Source organism: Elgaria multicarinata, chromosome 2, assembly GCF_023053635.1.
Source record: "Elgaria multicarinata webbii isolate HBS135686 ecotype San Diego chromosome 2, rElgMul1.1.pri, whole genome shotgun sequence".
Taxonomy (NCBI): domain Eukaryota; kingdom Metazoa; phylum Chordata; class Lepidosauria; order Squamata; family Anguidae; genus Elgaria; species Elgaria multicarinata.
The window spans coordinates 159029977-159052322 of NC_086172.1; the positions used below are offsets into that span (position 1 = coordinate 159029977).

At 43.0% G+C, this 22346-nt stretch overlaps 1 protein-coding gene across 1 annotated transcript; it reads right to left on the reverse strand.

Moving 5' to 3' along the window:
- Positions 1-5767: 5767 nt before the first annotated feature.
- LOC134393461 (alpha-1-antitrypsin-like) lies at positions 5768-16084 on the reverse strand. Its single transcript, XM_063118487.1, has 4 exons — positions 15523-16084; positions 11728-11998; positions 8491-8638; positions 5768-5959 (listed from the first exon to the last, which is right to left on the reverse strand). Exons 1-4 carry the CDS (start codon positions 16082-16084, stop codon positions 5768-5770), a joined length of 1173 nt encoding a protein of 390 aa, XP_062974557.1.
- Positions 16085-22346: the final 6262 nt, after the last annotated feature.

Genomic DNA, 22346 nt, shown 5'->3' on the forward strand with positions numbered 1-22346 from the left:
AGCATCTCAAAGTATGGCTGGAAAAAATCTTGCCTAAAACCTTAGAAAGCCAAAACAAGTCATGGAGTAATAGAATAGTACAGTTGGAAGGGGCCTATGAGGCCACTGAGTCCAACTCCCTGCTTAATGCAGGAATCTACCTTAAAGCATGCCTGACATGGCTGTCCAGCTGCCTCTTGAAGGCCTCTAGTGTGGGAGAGCCCACAACCTCCCTAGGTACCTGGTTCCATTGTCATACTGCTCTAATAGCCAGGGAGTTTTTTCTGGTGTTCAGCCAAAATCTGGCTTCCTGTAACTTAAGCCCATTATTCCATGTCTTGCACTCTGGCATGATTGAGAAGAGATCCTGCCCCCTATCTGTGTGACAACCTTTCAAGTACTTGAAGAGTGTTATCATGTCTCCCCTCAGTCTTCTCTTCTCAAGGCTAAACATGCCCAGTTCTTTCAGTCTCTTTGTTTCCAGATCCTTGATCATCCTCGTTGCCCTCCTCTGAATCTTCTCCAGCTTATCTGCATCCTTCTTGAATTGTGGTGCCCAGAACTGGACACAGTACTGAAGATGAGGCCTAACTAGTGCCAAATAGAGGGAACCAGTACCTCACACAATATACTTCTATTAATGCAGCCCAAAATAGCATTTGCTTTTTTTTTTTCAGCCACATCACAGCTTTGGCTCATATTCAGCTTGTGATCTACAACAATTCCAAGATCCTTGGAATGCTAGTCGGTGTCAATAATACTGTTCTAGATGGACAAATGGTCTGAATCAGAATAGGGCAGCTTCCAGTGTTCCCATGATTAAAGGGAGGCTTATCATAGTGTTTGTGACAATCACCTATTCCTCGCAGGGATGACCTGGGTATCTGTTTGGGGCTTGAGTCCCGGCAAGATGTTTCCAGCTCAACCTCCCTGATATCAGTCTGCAGATCCCTGTTCTTGCCCAACTCATCAGCCAACAAGTTGGCCAAGCTCATGGCTTTCCGTCGGTGCCTGCCAATCCTTCATGCTCTCCTTGCAAGGGTTGAAGGGTTGACAGGAGATGGGGACTCCTGCCCGGTTGCCTATCAATTCCTTGTGCTCCCCTTCTTTGCAAGGAGAACGCAGGTGCTGACAGAGAGCAGCGACAAGAGTCCCGCACTGCTCACCAACCCATCATTCTCTCCTTTCAAGGAGAGAAGAAGGAGTTGGCGGGTGGCAACAGGAACTCCCATGAGCTGCCAATTTGTGTAACAACGGTCACTCGTGTCTTCCAGAAATCTTACATTATGTAAATGGTCCCTTTACAAATGCTATTAATGTAATATTACATGATCATGATGATGATGATGATGATGGCATTTATATCCTGCCTTTTTCACCAGGTTCTCCATATATACAAATAACACCGTCTGAAATCTCTTTTCTATGCAACTGTTAAGGATACAGGAGCCCTATCCTCCTTTCCATATGGCCACCCTAGTGTAGCAGCAAGCGGGTTCAGGTAGCAGCAGCAGCTTAGCAAGCACTCAGAGAAACCGGAAAGAGGTGAATCCATCCATCCGTCGTTGGAAAGGTCTCGAACCTGAGACCTCAAGCCCACACAGCCAAGGTTCATGGTATTGGAAAGCGAGAAGTGTTGCTATCCTAGAGGAACCACCACCAAGGTGAACTCCAATGAGAGGGGGTGATTGCTTCTGGTTTGAGTCAAAAGGAAATCCTTGAAGGAAGAATCGAGCTTTTCTTATTCCAAAGTCCAAATGGGATCTGTTTCCTAATTATGAATGTTAAGTTTTAATTATGGGTGGCATAAAAATGCAATAAATAAATAAAGTTGCAAAAGAAGTGAGGGGAAGAGTGGATCTGTATTAGTTGGAGTGATTCAAGGCTAACAGTGTAACTGAGCAGTACCGTACTCAAATGTTTGTTTGAGAACACATCAGGCCATTGTGCACTTCATGGAATCCATGGATCAGGATTGGGCTGACATGCCCAATGCCCATACCTAATGACCAGTGCACACCATTGATTTGTAAGCACATCCCATCAGCTCTGAGGGTATGAAAGTTTGTTTTATCCAAGAGTTCTTGTTATATCAACATGTTCTATCAACTAGAACCAAGACCACACGCTGGCAGTTAGCAAAAAGTCACTCTGACCCACAAGCAGCTATTCTGCCTAGTCAGAGTATGCACAGAGCCTGGAATCTTCCATCCATTTCAGTCCATCATGGCTGTCCTAGAGTGACCATAGGGAAAGGAGTACAAAATACTGGGGCCATAGGATGGCTCCTTAAATCACAAAGAAGAAGAAACAACCCTCTGACCTCTTAAGTCAAGAAAAGCAATGTTCTCCGATGTTATCAACTTATATAAAACATTTTGGTGGTAGTGTTTAGGGCTGTGCATTGCCTCAGATCCGAATCTGGGGTGAATTGGAGTGATTCGGTGGGCTTTGAAACAGATCTGAAGCAAATTGAAATTGATCCAAATCAGTGTAAAGTGAGTCGGCATGGTCCAAATTGATTCGGATTGATTCAGACCATTTTTTCAAGAGCAGTCAGCCTATCTGTGCTTCCAATGTTTTTCTGTTAGCGTAGGGAGGGGGGAGGAGGAGTTTGGAGGGGGAAATTGGCTGTTAAGTGACAGCTTCATCACCCAATCCTCCTGAAGTCCCCCAATTCTCTCCAGCAGCCTCCAATCACAATGGTGGAGGAGGGCTTAAGGGCAATCCGGGGATCGAGTTTCCTTTGTCCTCGCTCATTGTGGGTTAGACTTGGTAGGAGTAGGATGTCCCAGTGTAGTTTTCAGTATGAATACTGTACACAAGCATTAGTTTCTAAGTACTGCAACATGTAACTGCAACAAGTCTACTGGCTGACCAATTACTTCTTGCTTTAGATCTATGCTTGGGATCCTGAAAAACGTTGGACAGTTGGATAGCAGGGTAATGATATTCAAAGGCCTGGTTCCTTCTGTCCCTCCCACCCACCCACACCCACCCCACACCCAAGTTTGGGTTAATATCACATGCTGTCATTTATGTGCAAGTGACAACTATGTCACTTGCATATGACATATATCATGCAATATTTGAGTAGGACCCAATTTGAGTAGACATACTAGATGACATTCATGTGAACCCTATAGGAATGAGCACACACATTCCTATGCATCACCCTATACATCACATGTGATACGGAAATACATTGACTTGTTTCAAACGGCGCCTCCATGAAAAATCCCTCTTACATTTCAAAGGCAACTTTGAAGCTGTTCTAGTAATCATGAAACCCAAATGCCATTAAGTGCTTATTTTGAAGGACTTGAATTCTTATGAAGATTGACACATGCATGCATATGCACCACTCCTATCACTTCATGACCTGCAGATGAATGTGTGAAATAGTGTTTTGCTTTAAGTCTATTGTATTTAAGGTAGCAGCAGAAAGTATGGAACCTCTGCCTTGTGATAGTGAATCTCTGATGGTAGGTTTGGAAACTCCCATTCCCCCTTTGCCAAACCTCATTTGATTCATAAGAATGTGTGGTACAATGCAAGTTTTATTGTTTTTACATCTTCCATTACATGGAAACCATTTTTAACTGTTGTAAACCGCCCGGAGAGCTTCGGCTATGGGGCGGTATATAAATATAATAAATAAATAATAATATTTTTTTCAACATTATAGTTGAGTACAGAATATTGTAAGATACCCAATCTAGTGACTGAAACTGGGCCCATGGCTATTCAGAGGTGCTTTGGCACCAGGAGGTGCCTTGCACCCACATTTGCCTTCCTTCCCAGGGGTTGCACGGGAAGGAAGGCAAGTGCAATTTTTCAGATGGGGGTTGACCAGTCCTCCCAACTCAGTCTGCCTGGCACCTCTTGAAAACTTTTTTTAAAAAAAGAAATGTGGGGAAGAAAGGAATGGGGCCGTTGCTCTCTGGCAGGGGGAGGAAAGGAATGGGGCCGTCCGTCCCCACTTTTTTTCAATTTACAGATCCCAATATCATAGAATCATAGAATAGCAGAGTTGGAAGGGGCCTACAAGGCCATCGAGTCCAACCCCCTGCTCAATGCAGGAATCCACCCTAAAGCATCCCTGACAGATGGTTGTCCAGCTGCCTCTTGAATGCCTCTAGTGTGGGAGAGCCCACAACCTCCCTAGGCAGCTGATTCCACTGTCGCACTGCTCTAACAGTCAGGAAGTTTTTCCTGATGTCCAGCCGGAATCTGGCTTCCTTTAACTTGAGCCCGTTATTCCGTGTCCTGCACTCTGGGAGAATCGAGAAGAGATCCTGGCCCTCCTCTGTGTGACAACCTTTTAAGTATTTGAAGAGTGCTATCATGTCTCCCCTCAATCTTCTCTTCTCCAGGCTAAACATGCCCAGTTCTTTCAGTCTCTCTTCATAGGGCTTTGTTTCTAGACCTCTGATCATCCTCGTTGCCCTCTTCTGAACACGCTCCAGCTTGTCTGCGTCCTTCTTGAATTGTGGAGCCCAGAACTGGACGCAATACTCTAGATGAGGCCTAACCAGGGCCGAATAGAGAGGAACCAGTACCTCACGTGATTTGGAAGCTATACTTCTATTAATGCAGCCCAAAATAGCATTTGCCTTTCTTGCAGCCATATCGCACTGTTGGCTCATATTCAGCTTGTGATCTACAACAATTCCAAGATCTTTCTCATTTGTAGTATTGCTGAGCCAAGTGTCCCCCATCTTGTAACTGTGCATTTGGTTTTTATTCCCTAAATGTAGAACTTGGCATTTATCCCTATTAAATTTCATTCTGTGGTTTTCAGCCCAGCACTCCAGCCTATCAAGATCACTTTGAAGTTTGTTTCTGTCTTCCAGGGTATTAGCTATCCCACCCAATTTGGTGTCATCTGCAAATTTGATCAGCGTTCCCTGCACCTCCTCGTCCAAATCATTAATAAAAATGTTGAAGAGCACTGGGCCCAGGACTGAGCCCTGCGGCACCCCACTCGTTGCCTCTCCCCAGTTTGAGAAGGTTCCATTGATAAGTACTCTTTGAGTCCGATTCTGTAGCCAACTGTGGATCCACCTAATAGTTGTTCCATCTAGCCCACTTTTAGCTAGTTTGTTAATCAGAATGTCATGTGGTACTTTGTCAAAAGCTTTGCTGAAGTCAAGATATATGACATCCACAGCATTCCCACAGTCCACAAGGGAGGTTATCCTATCAAAAAGAGCTCTGCATATTCAGATGGGGGTTGACCAGTGCTCCCATTTAAATTTATATTTGTTTCTGCAGAGCTCCACAGATTTAGATGATAAAAATAAAAGGGGGGGGGAGATAAACGGCACTGCTCCTCTACTCTCTACCCCATTTTTATGTTGTTTTTTCTTTTACTTTTTTTGTTTTAGTTTTTTTTAAAGAGCCTTGGAGCTGCCTCCACTGCCCAAAAAATTTGGGGTAAATGCCCAACATTTTTGGAGCAGATTTTCCAGGGTTTGCCCCTGGTTGGCTTTGTATTTGCGTCTGCGTCATCTGTCTGAAAATGGAAAGATGCACATTTACGGCAATGTAAACCGTACAGACAAGCCCTGGATCATATTATAGTGTAGACAATGATGGATTTCTGGATTTGCAGGTTTATATTAGAGAAAGCAACACAAAGATGTTTCATAGCTTTCCATTTCCACATCAATGTTTATTTGACAGTGACAATCCTAGGGAGGAAAAGTCACCTAAGCAACTTTTCACACATGCTGTTCTATTTAGGCATCATTACATGGTAAGTATTGCATGAAGAGCAATGTAATTACGCCTTACTGGGATTTATAACTTTTCCTAAAAATAAGATGGTCTTAATAATCTCCTCAAAGATTATAAAGAAGAATGGCCTGTTGAGTTTAACTTCGGGAGGAAGGGATGTTGGAGAAATGTCAACAACAGTGACAGCTGCCGCTTCAGTACCATTCTCATGGACATTCAAGTAAGCTTGATGGATAGCCTGCAAAGAAAAGAAGCAAAAATTAATAAATGATATTGATCAAGATTTTGTTTTATGACAGAGATCTGGCTCCAGAAAGCTGAGGAATCCACTGATGTCACAGGAGACTTGGCCTTAGCTAGACCTAAGGTTTATTCCGGGATCGTCCCAGGGTCATCCCTGTTCATGTAAATGACACACCAGATATCCCAGGAGTAGGCAGGGATGACCCCGGGATGATCCTGGGATAAACCTTAGGTCTAGCTAAGTTCTTCGTCATCTTGTTCTTCTTACTCCCATGATTAATTGACCTCACCCTCCCCTCCAGGCCTGAGGGTTTGTGCATATAATATTTTTTCACCAATTTGCCTAAACTTGGGGAATTTCTTCATGATGCCCCTTATCCAAATGGATGCTTACTGAGACGTGACCTTTCTCTTCCAACTTCGCTTGCAAATCATTTGGTCTTTTTGAGTGCTCATTTGGAATTCTCAAGATTATCTTGAGGGGTGACATAGCACTTTAATTAATCAGTTAAAAAGTTAAATTAATGCCTAACTATTAACTAGTTAAAATTTTCAGCCAACAACTTTTAACCTTTACTATTAAAAAAAAGGGAAAGATAACTTTTAACTTTATATATATATATATATATATATATATATATATATATATAAATTGTATATTCATGTATACTGGGCAGGATCTACACTACTGCTTATAACTGTTTATAATGGTTTTGACAACTGTTCAGGCCCAGGACACATTACATATACAGTTTTCAAAACATTTTTAAAGTGTTGTATCCTGCTTGGTGTAGATCTGGCCCTGGCCTGTGTGCAACTAACTCCATTTGGAAGGCACTGTGCACTTTTTAAAATCTTGCCTGGGGAATACCTTCATGTGCAAAGCAGCACCCAGAGATGGAAGCAAGAACCATAGTGCCCAATTACAGTCCTCTTTACATTGATACAGGAGTTTATAATAAGGATAAATTTTGTAATGAAACCATCTTTAATATGGAACGATGCGCATGTCCTCCTAAACTACCTACTGGTTTCTTGGAAGTTAACAGATGGTCAGCGCAAATGAATTTTCTGAGTCCTTAAAAACTGATATTATTATTCTGGAAGGAGAAATGTTCATCTCTCAAAATGCAATGGTCAGAGGACTTAACACCATCAATATTTGAATGGGTGGTATATAGGGTGACCATATGACTGGATTTGCCCGGATTTGTCCAGGGTTTTGATGGCAAATCCAGGAGGGGGAGGGGAAATCCGGATTTTTTTTTCAAAGAGCAGCTCTAATGGGAATTAACAAAAATGCTTATAACTCTGTCATTTTTTAAGATAAAGTCATGAAACTTGGCACAATGGTAGCTCTTAGGAAGGGCTTTATTCATACAAATCTGTTCATCCATTGATTTTTAAGGATTTTTTTAAAAATTGAGGTTTTAAAATTATTATTTTTAAAATCGTCACTTTTAAAGATAAAGAGATGAAACTTTGCACCATGATAGGATTTAGGTAGAGCTTTAGCCACACCAAATTTGAAACAGATCTGTTCATCCATTGATTTTTTAGGATTTTTTTTAAAATTGAGGTTTTAAAATTATTATTTTTAAAATCGTCATTTTTAAAGTTAAAGAGATGAAACTTTGTACCATGATAGGGTTTAGGTAGAGCTTTAGCCACACCAAATTTGAAACAGATCTGTTCATCCATTGATTTTTTTAGGAATTTTTTAAAAATTGAGGTTTTAAAATTATTATTTTTAAAATCGTCATTTTTAAAGATAAAGAGATGAAACTTTGTACCATGATAGGATTTAGGTAGAGCTTTAGCCATACCAAATTTGAAACAGATCTGGGGGCAGTAGCAAACCCTGTTAACAACAACAGCAGCTTGCAATGAGTGAAGATACAGTCAGAAAAGATATTTGAGGGAAGGGGAGAATGTAACACAGAGAGTATAGCAAAAGCTTCAAAGCAAAACCTACAAAAGTAGGAGTGAGTGAAGTTAATTGAATTACATTGAATCTCTCACTTGTTCTTTATTTCAGTGATTTTAACATTAAGATGTTATGTAGAACAGATTTGTCTTAAATGTGTGCTGTAAAATCAGACATGTGACCAAGGCTATGTTCGGGTGGGCATGCCCCCTTGGTACTGGACACGCCCCCTTGGGGTCGACCATGTTGTCCTCCTTTTTGGTTTCCAAAATATGGTCACCCTAGTGGTATACAGACGCCACCTGCGAGTGGTAAATACATGGGTATTTGGTCTGCTTTTCTTGAAACCTATGCATAAGTCTCTCCTTTTTTATTTTTATTTTTGTGAATGAATGGTGGATCTGATGGGGGGGAATGACATTCCTATGCATGTATTGATTGTTCTTTTTTCTTGTTCTTTTTTCAGTACTGTTTTGTTAAATTCACAATAAAAAATGGAAAGAAAAAAGGAGTGAACCTGTGGCCTAAAATGTTATATGAAAGACAATGCAAGGTCTCTGTTTCAATTCATGTTGCTGAAATTATTCTGAGAATCATACCTTGGAAACCCTCAACTCAGGCGTTCCAGTAATTCCCGATAGGTCTGCCTGGTTTGTGAATAATTCAATAACTCCCAATCTTCTTAATACATCTCGAACATCATACTTACTAGTCATGGTAAGTCTCGGAACAAAGAGATTTATTCTCCTGTAAAAAGAAGAAACAGAGGCTAGTAAGGTACCACTATAAGAAAACACATAATAGCTACATCCTAGAGTAATTTACAATTTGACTGGGGATGAGAGTGGGTGGGAAGGGGGAAGAGTTAAAAGCAAAAAATTAAAGTAAAAATGATAATTTTAAAAAGTTCCTCTAGTAGTCATGCCATTTTAAATTAAGAATGTTGGATTCCTTAATAACAACTTTGGTCGAAAACATACTGACCAACTTTCATTTTGCACTAATAGTAACTGTGCACTCAAAAAACAATGGAGTAGGTGTCTGTAGGTGTAAGATTCTGTGTTATGTACATGACATTTTACCTGTACATTTCCTTCTCTCTGCCACAAGTGTCTTCCCTCTCCCACCCCGTAGTGCAGGGTTTTCTGGCCACAAATTGGCCAAATATTATATTTCATCTTCTGGACATTGCCGGGGGGGGGGGGCACCCATGAAGGCCTTAAAATACAATAGGCCAAAAATGAGTTGAGCTTTTTTACAAATAAAATATTTGTTTTAGTACCCCGAGACACTTCTGCTCTATTCATGGGTTTCTTTCAGATGCTTTCTTTCCCATTTTTCAACCTTTATGTAAAGAGGTCCCTGTAAGAGCGTTATGGGTGCTTCCAGATGAAGCGGGTCCTATCGCTAACAATTAGAAGGCAATGTGCCCATTCACAAGATACTTTAAACCATGCCTTTAACCACGGTGGTTAAGCCAGAAAGCCGGGCTGTGTTCAGAAGACACTTTAAACCACAGCTTTAACTACGTTGAATAAGGCTTTTTGCTTTATTTACCATGGTTAAAGCTGTGGTTTAAGGTGTCTTCTGAACACAGCCTAGCTTTCTGGCTTAACCACCATGGTTTAAGGTGTCTTCTGAACTCGGCCACTGTCTTTTTCTTCTTAACTTTTTTTTTTTTTTTTTTTTTAAAGTAGTGGTGGGAAACACAGGAAGAGATACAACTCGAAGACAATGTTGAGCTTCTTTAAACAAACTCATGGCTGGGCTCTCATGGGTGTTCATGGGTTGTTTTGATGATGCCATCAACCTCCTGTGCATCTCCCGCTCCATTTCCCGGTTTTAGCATTTAAAAATAAACCTCAGAAAACCTGACTCTTCTGGGATATATTGGTATTTCTGTGGTTTTCCTGCCATGTACAGGCAAAGTTGTGCTATCAAATGCTCTCCAGAAGGCACTGTCCCATTGAACTGCATTGAACTGTACAAGTCACGTGGTCGCTGTTCTCTTCCTCGTGTAATTACATTACTCAGTACAGCTTGTTACAATTCCGGAAGAGAAACAGGAAGCAGAGCCACAGTAATAAAACATGATTCCCCCCTCCCATCTAAAGGAGTTAATTGTCTGGATACCCTGTAAAATTTCATATACTCGAGTGACCAGATTTAAAAGAGGGCAGGGCACCTGTATCTTTAACAGTTACATAGAAAAGGGAATTTCAGCAGGTGTCATTTGTATATACGGGGAACCTGGTGAAATTTCCTCTTCATCACAACAGTTAAAGCTGCAGGTGCCCTGCCCTCTTTTAAATCTGGTCACTCGAGTATAGCTCCTGCACCTTTAACTGCTGTGACGAAGAGAAAATTTCATATATATCAGGTTCTCCATATATACAAATGACACCTGCTGAAATTCCCTTTTCTATGCAACTGTTAAAGATACAGGAGCCCGGTCCTCCTTTTCATATGGTCACCCTAATAAAAGCCTCGTCTAGAAACATCCCAAGTCTACAATGTGAAATTATGTGCCTGCACCATAGATAGCCAGCATGAATCAGAAACAGCCAAGAAGATGCTTCTCATATTTGGAATGTAAGATAAGCTTGCCCAGAGCTAGGAAGAAGGCAGGAGATCACCAAACAGTTGCTCCAAACTGTTGTTCAAGTATTCAGTACAGATTTCCACAGTTAAATGTTAATAAAGTACTGGCCCTAGCTGATCCCACACAATAGCATGTACCCCACCCCGTATTCCATGTGTGGGCACAACAAACAGTAATCCCTGCCTGGACCTGGGGAATGAATGCAGGATTTTCTGTAGGCAAAGCATATACGCTAACACTGAGCTCAGGTCCTCTGGAACTGAATAGTTTCCTCCCTTGCTATTGCACCTCATAGGATAGCAACATGTCTCTGGGGTGTATTCAGGAAACAGATGGTTACTGGTGTGAAGAACAGCCAACATGGCAGTGGTTCTGCCTAGCTAGTTTTACTCAGTTTGGCTTCGGCCTGTGGGCCAGGAGGAGGGAGTTTGAAAGAACATTCCTTAGAGTCTATCTCAGGGCTTGAGTAATTGGTTGTGCCAAGCCCTCCCCATCTCATGGAGTAACACCTGTGGGTTATCAGTTTAGCTCGAGTAGCCAAGGTAACACTAAAGTGTTGATCTGTTCCAGCTGGGAAACAGCTTGACTTGAGTGGGGCATAGGATTGGTTAGCGTGAGTCACGAGGCCCAAAAAGGGATAAAGAGGTGGGCAACCCAGGGCCAGCCATCTTCCCTGGACTTACACGTACATAAAGTGGGAGATCCCTGATGAGCTGGGTAAACGCTTGGTTTTAGTTAGGTTTCTTATGTTCAAGTGTCTGGATGTTCCAGGGAAATCTGCTTGCCTTTAAGGCATGGTTTTGGGTGGGCTAGAGTTTTAGTTGATTGCTGTGTGAAACGGTCTGAAACTGTTTGTTGTGAAGCCTGTTTTTAAATTCTTATCTCATCCTTTCCCTACCCGTTCCCCTCCCCTTTTTAATATCTTATTGTCTGTGTCATTTGTGTGTCTGACTGAAGCCTTACGTTTTAGTCTGATGTTTGAAATAAACTGTTTCAGTCCTTAAAATTGTGTGTGTGTGTGTGTGTGTGTGTTTATTTCTCAAAGAGCTGGCTCTTCCTGGTTATGGACAGGGCTAGGGAGGGGGCTACCTGGGAATTCAGATGTTTAGTCCAGGGGCCCAGCTTGCAGGGGCGCTGGGTGGACCCCAGCTTTCCTTCACAACTGGTGAGTAGTGCAATTGAAGTCTCCCCGGTCCATGTCTAATGCCCCATCCACGACAGCTCATTCACTTACTGTTGTTTCAGTGACGTCACCCATTTTGAGAAAACGTCTCTCCCCAGAGCATCTTCCACTTGCTTCAGTTTCCCTGGGTCTGGCAGAATGAACAACGCTGAAGCACTGCCTTTGTAAGGGAGCTGCACCACCACGCAGGACAGGCCCTGATCATGGTAAGTCTTAAACAGGCCATCTTTGTTCATCGTAGGAACTTTCACTGTAGTTTGCTCATCCACAAAGAAGTCAGCGTCTTTGGTATTGTCACGATTGAAAGGATTGGCCCAATAAGCTGATGAAGAGAAAGCCATGATAAAGTAAGAACTGTGCATTTGTCTTTCGAAATTCAAAATTCAACCTCCCATCAGGATTTGAATATGACCTTTTGAAATTGTGGACAGTTTCAGCTTTTCCTTTTGAAATTCACAGCAAATTAAAAATCCATTAACACATCAGGATAATGTGTTGAAGGACAATTTTTAAATTCCTACATCTTAAGTTGACTTGATGAATTTGAATGAGCAATATGTGAATAGCAAAGTGACACCCTGTTTTGCTTTTACAGCCCCAAATGCATTTATAATAACTGGGATTACCAAAACATCCCAGCCAACTTGAGTGCCATTTTCTTAATAGAAAGGAATTGGACAAATCAACTAAATTTACACATTTATCATTTATTTATTGTACTTTGTACGATTATAGACTGCGGAATATATTAAAAAATATACCTAAGTGGTGAAAGAAAGAAGGAAAGAAAGAATAGCTACAGCTGGACGGAAACAGCTAAATAGCGACCCTGTTCAGACGACACGCTAAGCCACAGTGGTTAAGCATTTTGAGCAAAACATTATGGCATTATGTCATTTGAACCATGACAGAGGCCATAGCTTTGTGAACCACCCAGAGAGCTTCGGCTATTGGGCGGTATAAAAATGTAATAAATAAATAAATAAATAAATAAATAAATAAAATAGCTAGACAGGAATAATGGGCTCAAGTTAAAGGAAGCCAGATTCCAGCTGGACATCAGGAAAAACTTCCTGACTGTTAGAGCAGTATGACAATGGAATCAGTTACCTATGGAGGTTGTGGGCTCTCCCACACTAGAGGCCTTCAAGAGGCAGCTGGACAACCATTTGTCAGGGATGCTTTAGGGTGGATTCCTGCATTGAGCAGGGGGTTGGACTCAATGGCCTTGTAGGCCCCTTCCAACTCTGCTATTCTATGATTCTAGGATGAAATCCCGGGGTGATCCCCGGAATCATCCCTGTGCATCCACATGATGCACAAGGGATCCCAGGAGCAGGGAGGGATAATTCCTCCCTTTACCCGGGATCTCCCCCTCCCCCTCAAGCCTGCTCTTTCCATGGTCTCGGGCTGATCCCAAGACTGCTGAACGTGTGGGTGGACATCATGGTTTGTCCTGGTTCCTCACGGTTCTTTGTGAGGAGCCAGGACCCTCCCACAGGGTGCAGAACTCCTCAGGAGCTCTGCGCCTATTGGGGGTGGGTGGGTGAGCGGGGAAATTAATGTAAACCCCCCCCCTACCTTTTGCACATGACCGTTCATGTGCTCTTCTTCTTTAAGAAAAAATGGTGGCTGTGATGTCCTCTCCCTCCGAGGTCATCATGTGCTGCATGTAAACAGAGGGGGAGATCTCACGATAAAAATATCACGAGATCTTCACCCCTCCATTGCCCTAGACTGGTAGGTTTGTAATAAACTGCTTCAGTCCTTAAAATTGTGTGTGTGTGTTTATTTCTCAAAGGGCTGGCTCCTCCTGGTTACGGACAGGGCTAGGGAGGGGGCTACCTGGGAATTTAGACGTTTGGTCCAGAGGCCCAGCTTGCAGGGGTGCTGGGTGGACCCCTTGGAGGCCTTAGTGTGTCGTGTGAACCATTCCTACCATGGTGGTTACATAACTATGGTTTAAACATGCTCACTAATCTTTTTCTGCAAAAGGGTTAGGAGCCTAACCATGGTTTAAGCCCCATTCAGAAGACACCTTAAACCATGGCTTTAACCATGGTGGTTAAGCCAGAAAGCTGGGCTGTGTTCAGAAGACACTTTAACCATGGTGAATAAAGCAAAAAGCCTTATTCACAGTGGTTAAAGGTGTCTTCTGAATGGGCCTATTGTGTGTCATCTGAACAGGCCCAATATATTTTTTTATGTCGGGAGTTTTATGGGGATAGGGAGAAGCTGGTAAGATGTGGACAAGTTACAACCCCCAGCTCACGTACACAAATGAATTTGGAAGTGGTACACTGACTTGTGCATCCCATAGCTCACTGAGCAAAAAGCAATGAGCTAGAGCCAGAGCCATGAGGCTAGGAAGGAGCTATTTCATAAAACAGCATTCAGCACCCAGAGACTGATAATTCCTGTAGGTCAGGGGGTGTTAAACCTCTTTTAGCCTAGGGACTTAATTCAATTTCAGAGAAGCTCTCTGGAGCTGCATTCCAGTGGTAGGTGGGGCTAAACAGAAAAGGAGCAGGGGCAAAGGCAGCTGGGCCCAAATGCCCCCCAAATCCATTGTATTTTAGCTTAAAGCTTATCCTGTCAGTAGCTAAGCCTTAGCAGAAGCATCTCAACCTTTCAGGAATGGCACAAAACCTGGGTTACCACCAAATCATTGGTGGCTGGGGAAAGGGACGGGGCCATCTAGGAAACCCTGGAGGGCCAGTTTGGTACCCCAGTTGGGCCAGAACTGTTCAGGGCCTGTATTCGCAGCAAACACAGGACATGTCTGCACCTCCAGATGGCCAGATAGGTGGAAATATTTGTGGTTCTAAGTGAGCAACGCATTGTTGGACCTGGACTTTGCTGTGGGTTCTGCAGCACTGCTGCTCCTGAGTGTGGTGAAGAATGGGCAGAATGAAGGGCAGCACCTCTGGTGCCAGACCTCCCATAGGCAAGGTGTTGTGTACGGAGGCAACCTCTCTCCCTTTGCAGCATGAAAGAGGGAGTTCCAATGCGGGGATTTTTGCAAAAGAATGCTACTTGCCCTCCTCATCAAAGGTCTTTTTGGATCTGTTGCCTGAGTACTGGGGGTGGGTGGGTTGTGATACCATTTTGTAATACTGCTGGTTTCTGCTCATTCAATAGACTTTGGCCTTAGCTAAACCTAAGGTTTATCCCGGGATCATCCCGGAGTCATCCCTGTTCATGTAAAGGACACACAGGGGATCCCAGGAGCAGGCAGGGATGACCCCGGGACAATCCTGGGATAAACCTTAGGTCTAGATAAGGCCTTACAGTCTGCTTAGCTGTACACTTCCTTGAGTAGTACAGGTAAGCAGTACACCAGGGTACTGCTTACCTGTACTACTTATGTGGCAGGTTGTTGCTGTTTTTATTCTTTTACTATGTAGAGCACCATGTACATTGATGGTGCTATAATAATAATAATAATAATAATAATAATAATAATAATAGATTTTCATATACTGAGCCAATGGAGGAAGCTCTTACTTTGTAGGGTTCATTGCAGTCCAGAAAGCTTGTGTCTGTAGCCCTGTTTCTTCACTGAACATATTACCAGAAAAAGGATACCATCTTTGGTATCTTGATAACTTTGGGAAAGAGTAATGTTGGAGAAGGTCAGTTTTGTCCTTGACTTGGGAACTTCTCAATGACGAGGTCTTATAAGCTTCAGCTGACAACATTTAGATCATTACATTAATGGCAACAAATCTGCCAGGGAGAATAGTGTCTAGAACCATGGTTTAAACTGTGGACCTATAAATGGCATTTTACAACACTGTATAGGAGTAGTAGTAAAACAAAAAAATCAAAGTCTATCACCCTTACCTTTCATGAAAATGTAGTTTACAAGAACCATAACAATGTCTTCATCAAGGTCCTTGACAACATCAATTAATTTTCCTTGGGTTTTGTTCTCTATGTAGCTATTTATCTGCTGCTCAGCTTCTGCAGGTTTCTTGAAGTTAACAGGAAAAACTTCTGCTTGATAATTTTTTTTGGCATGACTCAAGAATGTATTTAGGACCTTCAGTTGGTCATGTGTGAAAACAGCATTTCCAATGTTCAGCTCAATTTCAGCATTAGGGCGGTTTAGAAATTGGAGGAGAAGATGAAAATCTCTATGTATTTCCTGCTCATTGATCTGGTTCAAGCTAAGGCCTGACAAAAGCTGACTCCGTGTGGTGGATCTAGCCCCCAGCAACAGCAGAGCAAAGACAGTGGAAATACTCAGAGGAGAAAAGAAAATGTTATCAGCAGCCCCTAGAGCAATCTGGTGGTAGAATTTAAAGGCAAAATCAGTATTGCCTGGTGTTATCTTCAATGCAGGCACAGAGCTGGCAACAGCAAAGAATCCAGCAAAAACTAAACACAGATAGAAATTAGACATTGTGTTTCTGTGGAGTGGACGTATTCTGTAAAACAACAACAACATTACAGCTTTCTAAGAATTCTATATAAATTTTAACAAAGGCAGATCAAATATCTCTATCTATCTATCTCAGCCATAGCAGGCAAATTATTTTTTAACATGCAAACCCAGGAATGACAAAAGCTCATCATCAGCACCCACTAATTGATCCAACATAAAAATCAACTGATCCATTAAGTTTACCACCAAGAAACAAAACCCACCTTGCCAATTTTTAAAGCTGGATTTCCCCATGGAGTCAATTTAGCATGAGAGAATGAATCAAAGTGTAATTGATGTGACATTACAAGCTATGCATTGCTAACAGCCTTAACTATGGGAGGAAACCTATCCATTTTCATGTCCAAGAACCCAAAGCTATTCATTTTGAGAGAAAATGTAGACGGAAAACTTCCAAAACTAACCAAGGTGGAAAATCTAATCTAAGTGGAGAAGACCAAAATTTAGTACAGGTTAACAAATAGATGATATAATGCAAGATCCGGAAATCCAAACCTACTCTTCAATTAGAAATTGCATCCTTTTCAAGGATATTGTGGGTGTGGATGGATGAGAACTTACCAAATTTTCAAGTCTATTCATAAATGGAATGGAAATAATTTGAGGTTTTGAAAATGCAGATGTGGGGGTTAAATAACCCATCGTGGATTATTATCCAAACCCATTCTTGTATTTTTTCCCTAAGGGTAGTAAAAGAACACACTAACGACAAGCAATACATACATAAAAACATGGTTTCCTAAGCATAGCATCAACAATTTCTCACCTACATCATATGCCACTCCTGATTTAGGACTATGCTTTGACAGGTGTTTCCCCCACCACCACCCTTCACATGGAGACTGTCTGCTTCCTTGCTTTCTGGATTTTAGCTAATGGCCTCTTATACAGAAAAGTCCTCACTGTGGTCCAATATAAACCCCTCCCTCAGCAGGTTTCCAAAACAACCAATCATATCTTGCAGCCTCATGCTATCGCTTGCAACATTATGGAAGTTACCTTTGTTAGAAATGTATGTTTCTTCCCTTAACATGGACATGGCCTTATACATGTGATAACTGGAAACCACCTGATTGCTACACATTCCCTGAAGATTTCCTTATCTACAGGAAAGGCATAGGAGATGCCTCTGAGAAAGGTCAACTGCCACGACCAATCAATCTCATTTTTCAAACCCTCTAGCTTTCATGGGATTGCAAGAACGTACACAATTTTCTTCTGTAGAAGGGCCATAATTTAGTGACAAAGCACATGCTTTGCATACCTACGTTCTTTTTATCTAGTGGAAGGACATGGGAGATGTACATGAGAAGGCTGAGCTGGCATGATCAACCAGTCTAACTACATTTCTTTCTCTCTAACTTTGACAAGGATGCATCATTTCAATCACGTAGGCCGTCCAGGGTATGGCAGGTCACGCCAAACTACAATAAATGACCAGCAGTCACACATCCAGTTAATAAATTTTAAAAGGACATCATCATCATCATCATCATCCCAAACAGATTTTAAAATCTGGAATGCCAGCGTAAGTCACTGTTGGAAATTTTTTAGTTCTGTACGCTCAGAGTGTTAATTCTAAGCCCATAACCTGTTGGAAACTACAGGCTGAACCAATGACTAGCAGTAGTAGCAGCGGCTCTCAGCTTAGGACACAGAGGTCTTGCTATTTACTGTTTTACTTTGTACAGCACCATGTACATTGATGGTGCTATATAAATAAATAAATAAATAATAATAATAATAATAATAATAATAATAGTAAGTTAAAAGCAAATCCTTTACTGACAATTATAATAATTTCGTTATGGCAGCACATATACAAATACTCACAGACGTTCAATTAATACAGCATACATCAAGTTGGGGTAAAATGAGAGAAGAGAAGAACATACAAAACACAGCTACTTTTATAGGCAGACCTATACACTGATGCAATCACTAATTGATTAATTACTGCAAATACATTCCCCACAATAATTCAATAAGTGTCCAGCTGTAATGTTGACCTTTAAGTGATTTTGTTCTGCTGGTTCCTCACTTCTTCCAGGTCCTCAGGTAATAGTAAAAACAATGGAAAAATAAAAACCAGGATCCAATCCAGGATCCAACAATCACAAATGAAACAATGCTACAATACCACTTATAAACTGAGCCAAAAACAATGAGAACAGAGTAAAGACCAGTCTCAGAGGGGAATGGTATTTAACAATCATCTCCTGTATAGGAGGGGACATAGCTCAATGGTTAGATTTATTTATTATTTATTTATTTACAATATTTATATATCGCTCCCCAACCAAAGATTTTAGAGTGGTAAACAAATGGGCTAAAAGAATAAAAACAGGATAAAAACATCATTAAAAAGTACATTTTAAAAGAACAGAACAGGTACAGATTGAACCACATCCTGTCATTCCATAAAAGCTTCTTGGAACAATGATTTTTTTCAGGAGGTGCCAAAAAACAATACAATATTGGTGCTTGCCTGACCTCCAAAAGCAGGGAGTTCCATAAGAAGGGGCCACCACACTGAAGGCTCTTCTCCTGGTGGACTCCAATTAGGCCATAGGTCCATGTGGAACCACCAAAAACATGCCCTCAGATGACCTCAGTGGCTGGGCAGGTTTGTGAGGGAGAAGGCGCTCTCTCAGGTGCCCTGGTCCATAGGGCTTTGTACACTAGTACTAGAACCTTAAACCTGGCCATGTAGCAAATAGTCAGATAGTGCAGTTCCTTCAGCAAAGGATGCTGAAAAGGAGCATCTCCTGACAACAGCCAAGTTGCTGTATTCTGCACTAGCTCCAGCTTCTGGAAATATTGTGAATGAATAAATTAATAAATAAATAAATGACATCATCAACATCCAGATTGTCTCCTGTGCTATTCCTGGGGAATCTTGCTTTTTAAAACAAAACAAAAAACAGAGATAATGTATTATCTGGGATATTGTGGGATCTCTCTGACACTAGATGGCTCTGTCTCATTAAACACAATGGAGCCTTTCTGAGAAGGGAAGTTTTCAATTCAAAATCATGTGGTTCTGTGTAAGGGAGCACGTCTTGATAGTGGTAAGACTGCAAGGATGAATGCTCCAGTAAGGCTGCCGGATTTTTCCTCTTTTGTATCAGGTCACTTTAGGCAGGGCTCCTGCAGCTTTAACTGTTGTGATGAAGAGGGAATTCCACCAGGGGCTGCATGCATACAAATGACACCTGCTGAAATTCCCTTTTCTGTACAACTGTTAGATACAGAAGCCCTGTCCTCCTTTCCCTATGGTCACCCTACATATAACCCAAGAATCCCTTGGAAATGGTTTGCAGCAAAACCCTTGATCAGTTGCAACTGCCTTTTCCCATTTCTTGCTCTCAGAAGCCCAGTCCTCGGTTTGCTCAGTGTGCCCGGTCCCACGCGAAGGAGGCCAGAGGGAGCTGGAGTTTGTGATGCAGCAGCACCAGCATCCAGCAGGGCATCTTCTGAGCTAATGGGAACCCTTATTGGCTTCACGGGGGCAGAGCCAAAACGGAGTGGACAAGGGTGAAAGTATCTTGAAGGGATCTTGGAGATGTGGCATTTAGACCAGGCCAGCTCAGTGGCTGTGAGCCCACCACATCCAGTGTGGTGAGAAAGAGGTTCATGCTAGCGGTGTGTGCCTTGGCGGGCTTCTGCTTCAAGGTGGGTCAGGAAGTGGAAGCGGACAGCAGGCAAGCTGTCTGATAACAGGATCTACACCTGATGCCTCCGCCAATCCCATTCAGGCAAAACCAATAATGTCATGGCCAATTGAATAATCCATTTAAGTCTGCATCATGGTTTTTCCTGCTTTTAATTCCACATTATCCAAAATACCAAAACAGATGTCCTTGTGTGTCCTACGAGGTATAAATGCACCACAAGGGGGATATACGTAGAGTCACCATGATGGGATCGTAATGCTGTGACACAAGGCTAGATTTGCTCTTCGTTTGTTGCGTTCATTTGCTACATGGACCCAGGGGCTGTCTAAATGTCATCTTTGCCCTGCAGTGGCAGCAAATCAGTGCAGCGTTGGTTATATGGCCAATTCGCTGCCACTTCAGGGCAAAGAGATGAAGATGCACAGCAGATAATTCGGGGACTTACCCGCCTTTTCCTGCCAGAGTGAGGCCAGCATGGTTTTTCCGCCATCTGTCCTCTCTCCAGCGCCATGCCGGGGGTGTTCCTAGGTGGAAGGTAACCTCCCATTGGTAGCTGGAAGTTGGGCAAGGGGGAGGGGCCAGGCCCAGCGAGCTGAATTGCCTCCAAAAATACCACACTTTAGGAATTACTCACTACCACCCCACAGCAGTGATACCACAGGCCCAAATTAAGCACAAGACAATTTTACAGGGGGAAATATGAGATTTTTCTTTTTCTCATGCCTGCAGAAAAAAATGACTACTTTGCAGAACTTCTTCTAAATAATCTCTACCCACCCAACCCACCTGCCCCCATACCCTGGAATCATGCTGAGTGGGTGGCATTGTAGAGCACCTTACCTCCATTTAAAATGAATTTATTACATGTTAAGCCATACGGGGCAATAACCATCTAGCTGCACACCAAGGGCATGTCTACACCAGCCCTATATCCTGGGATCATCCCGGGATCATTCCTATGCATCCAAATGCCACACAGGGGATCCTGGGAGCAGGCAGAGATGATCCCTCCATTTTCCTGGGATAATCCTTAGGTGTAGGAAGGGCCCAAGTCTCTGCTTTCCCTATGCAAGAAAATCACAAGTTTTCACCTGCCTGCTAGTACAGGTGGTTTTGGAAGGCCAATGAATTCTCTAAATTGGCAAAGCCCTTAAAACGTGTCTCCTCCACCCCTTAAAATAAGGGCATTCAGAGGCCCTGGTGTTAGTTTCGATTGCAGCAGCAGAAGTTCATTCCAGCCAACTCCATCAGAATTGGCAAGTCGAAGTCACTGTGACATTATAACACAATCGACTACATGTTGACCCTGAGCTCAATGGAATTTACTTTTTGATAGGTGTGTTTGGAATTGGAGCTTGCTTTGATGCAAGTTGGAAGGGGGGGTTGCGAGGTTTTTGTTTTTTTTTTTGTAGAAATGAAGTTAATCCACTTCATGCTGATAGATGGCTGTCCAGCTGAATCTTGGGGCCCTTCCACACGCTGTACTGAAGGCGCATGCATGCGCCCCAAGTACGGCCCCAAAATGATAGTGTGGACTACAGCCAGAAGAGACGGAGGCGGAGGCGGCTGGGGAATCCGACCGGGCGCGTCTGCCGCCGTCGCTGCCTCCCCACCGGCCTCCTGCTGCCTGGGTAAGAGCGACCCAGGTCGGAGAATTACTCGAAAGTTGCCCTTCTCCTCCACTTGCTTACTTGGCCGGCTGCAAAAGCCTTTTGGAAAGGTGTGGGATGTTCCTAAACGCAGTTCAGTCTCGGACTGCAGAGGCTGCAGCTGCCGCGCTAAGTTCTTGCACAAACATGCACGAGGTTGAGGGGTTGCGCCTTGCGCGCAACCGAAGTCCACAGAGGGGAAGCCCCAGTGAGTGCTTTCTCGCCCACCTCCTTTCCCCAGCCGCCGCCGCCTCCCCGCCGGGCCTCTTTTTGCCTGGTTAAGAGTACCTGGGTCGGAGAGCGCAGCGGAGGCCGGTGGGGAGGCGGCGGCAGACGCGCCTGTATTCCCCAGCCTCCTCCTCCTCCGTCTCTTCCTGGCTGTAGTACACACTATCGTTTTGGGGCCATACTTGGGGCGCATGCATGCACCTTCAGTACGGCGTGTGGAAGGGCCCTTGAATGCCTCTAGTGTGGAAGAACCTACAACCTTCCAGGTTAATTGGTTCCATTGTCATGCTGATGTCCAGCTGGAATCTGGCTTCCTGTAACTCCATTATTCCATGTCCTGCACTCTAGGATGATCGAGAAGAGATTCTGGCCCTCCTCTGTGTGACAACCTTTCTGTCCACAGAAGGTGAAGTTTAGATCCGACAAAAAGTCATTCTCCCATGTGTGTGTGTGTGTACTTTGCTGTCAGCGCACCTTTACAGGTGTTACCCTCTATTTATAGAGGAGGAGAGTGAGACCTCAACCCTTGGCTCCGCCTCTGACAACTTACACACTATCAGGAACTGTCCCTACCTTGGGGTAAAAGAGACACTAACAGCTCCAGAGGATACTATTGAGATGGTGGGGTCCAGGACTCAAGCTCACGTATGAGATTTGCAGCCCAAC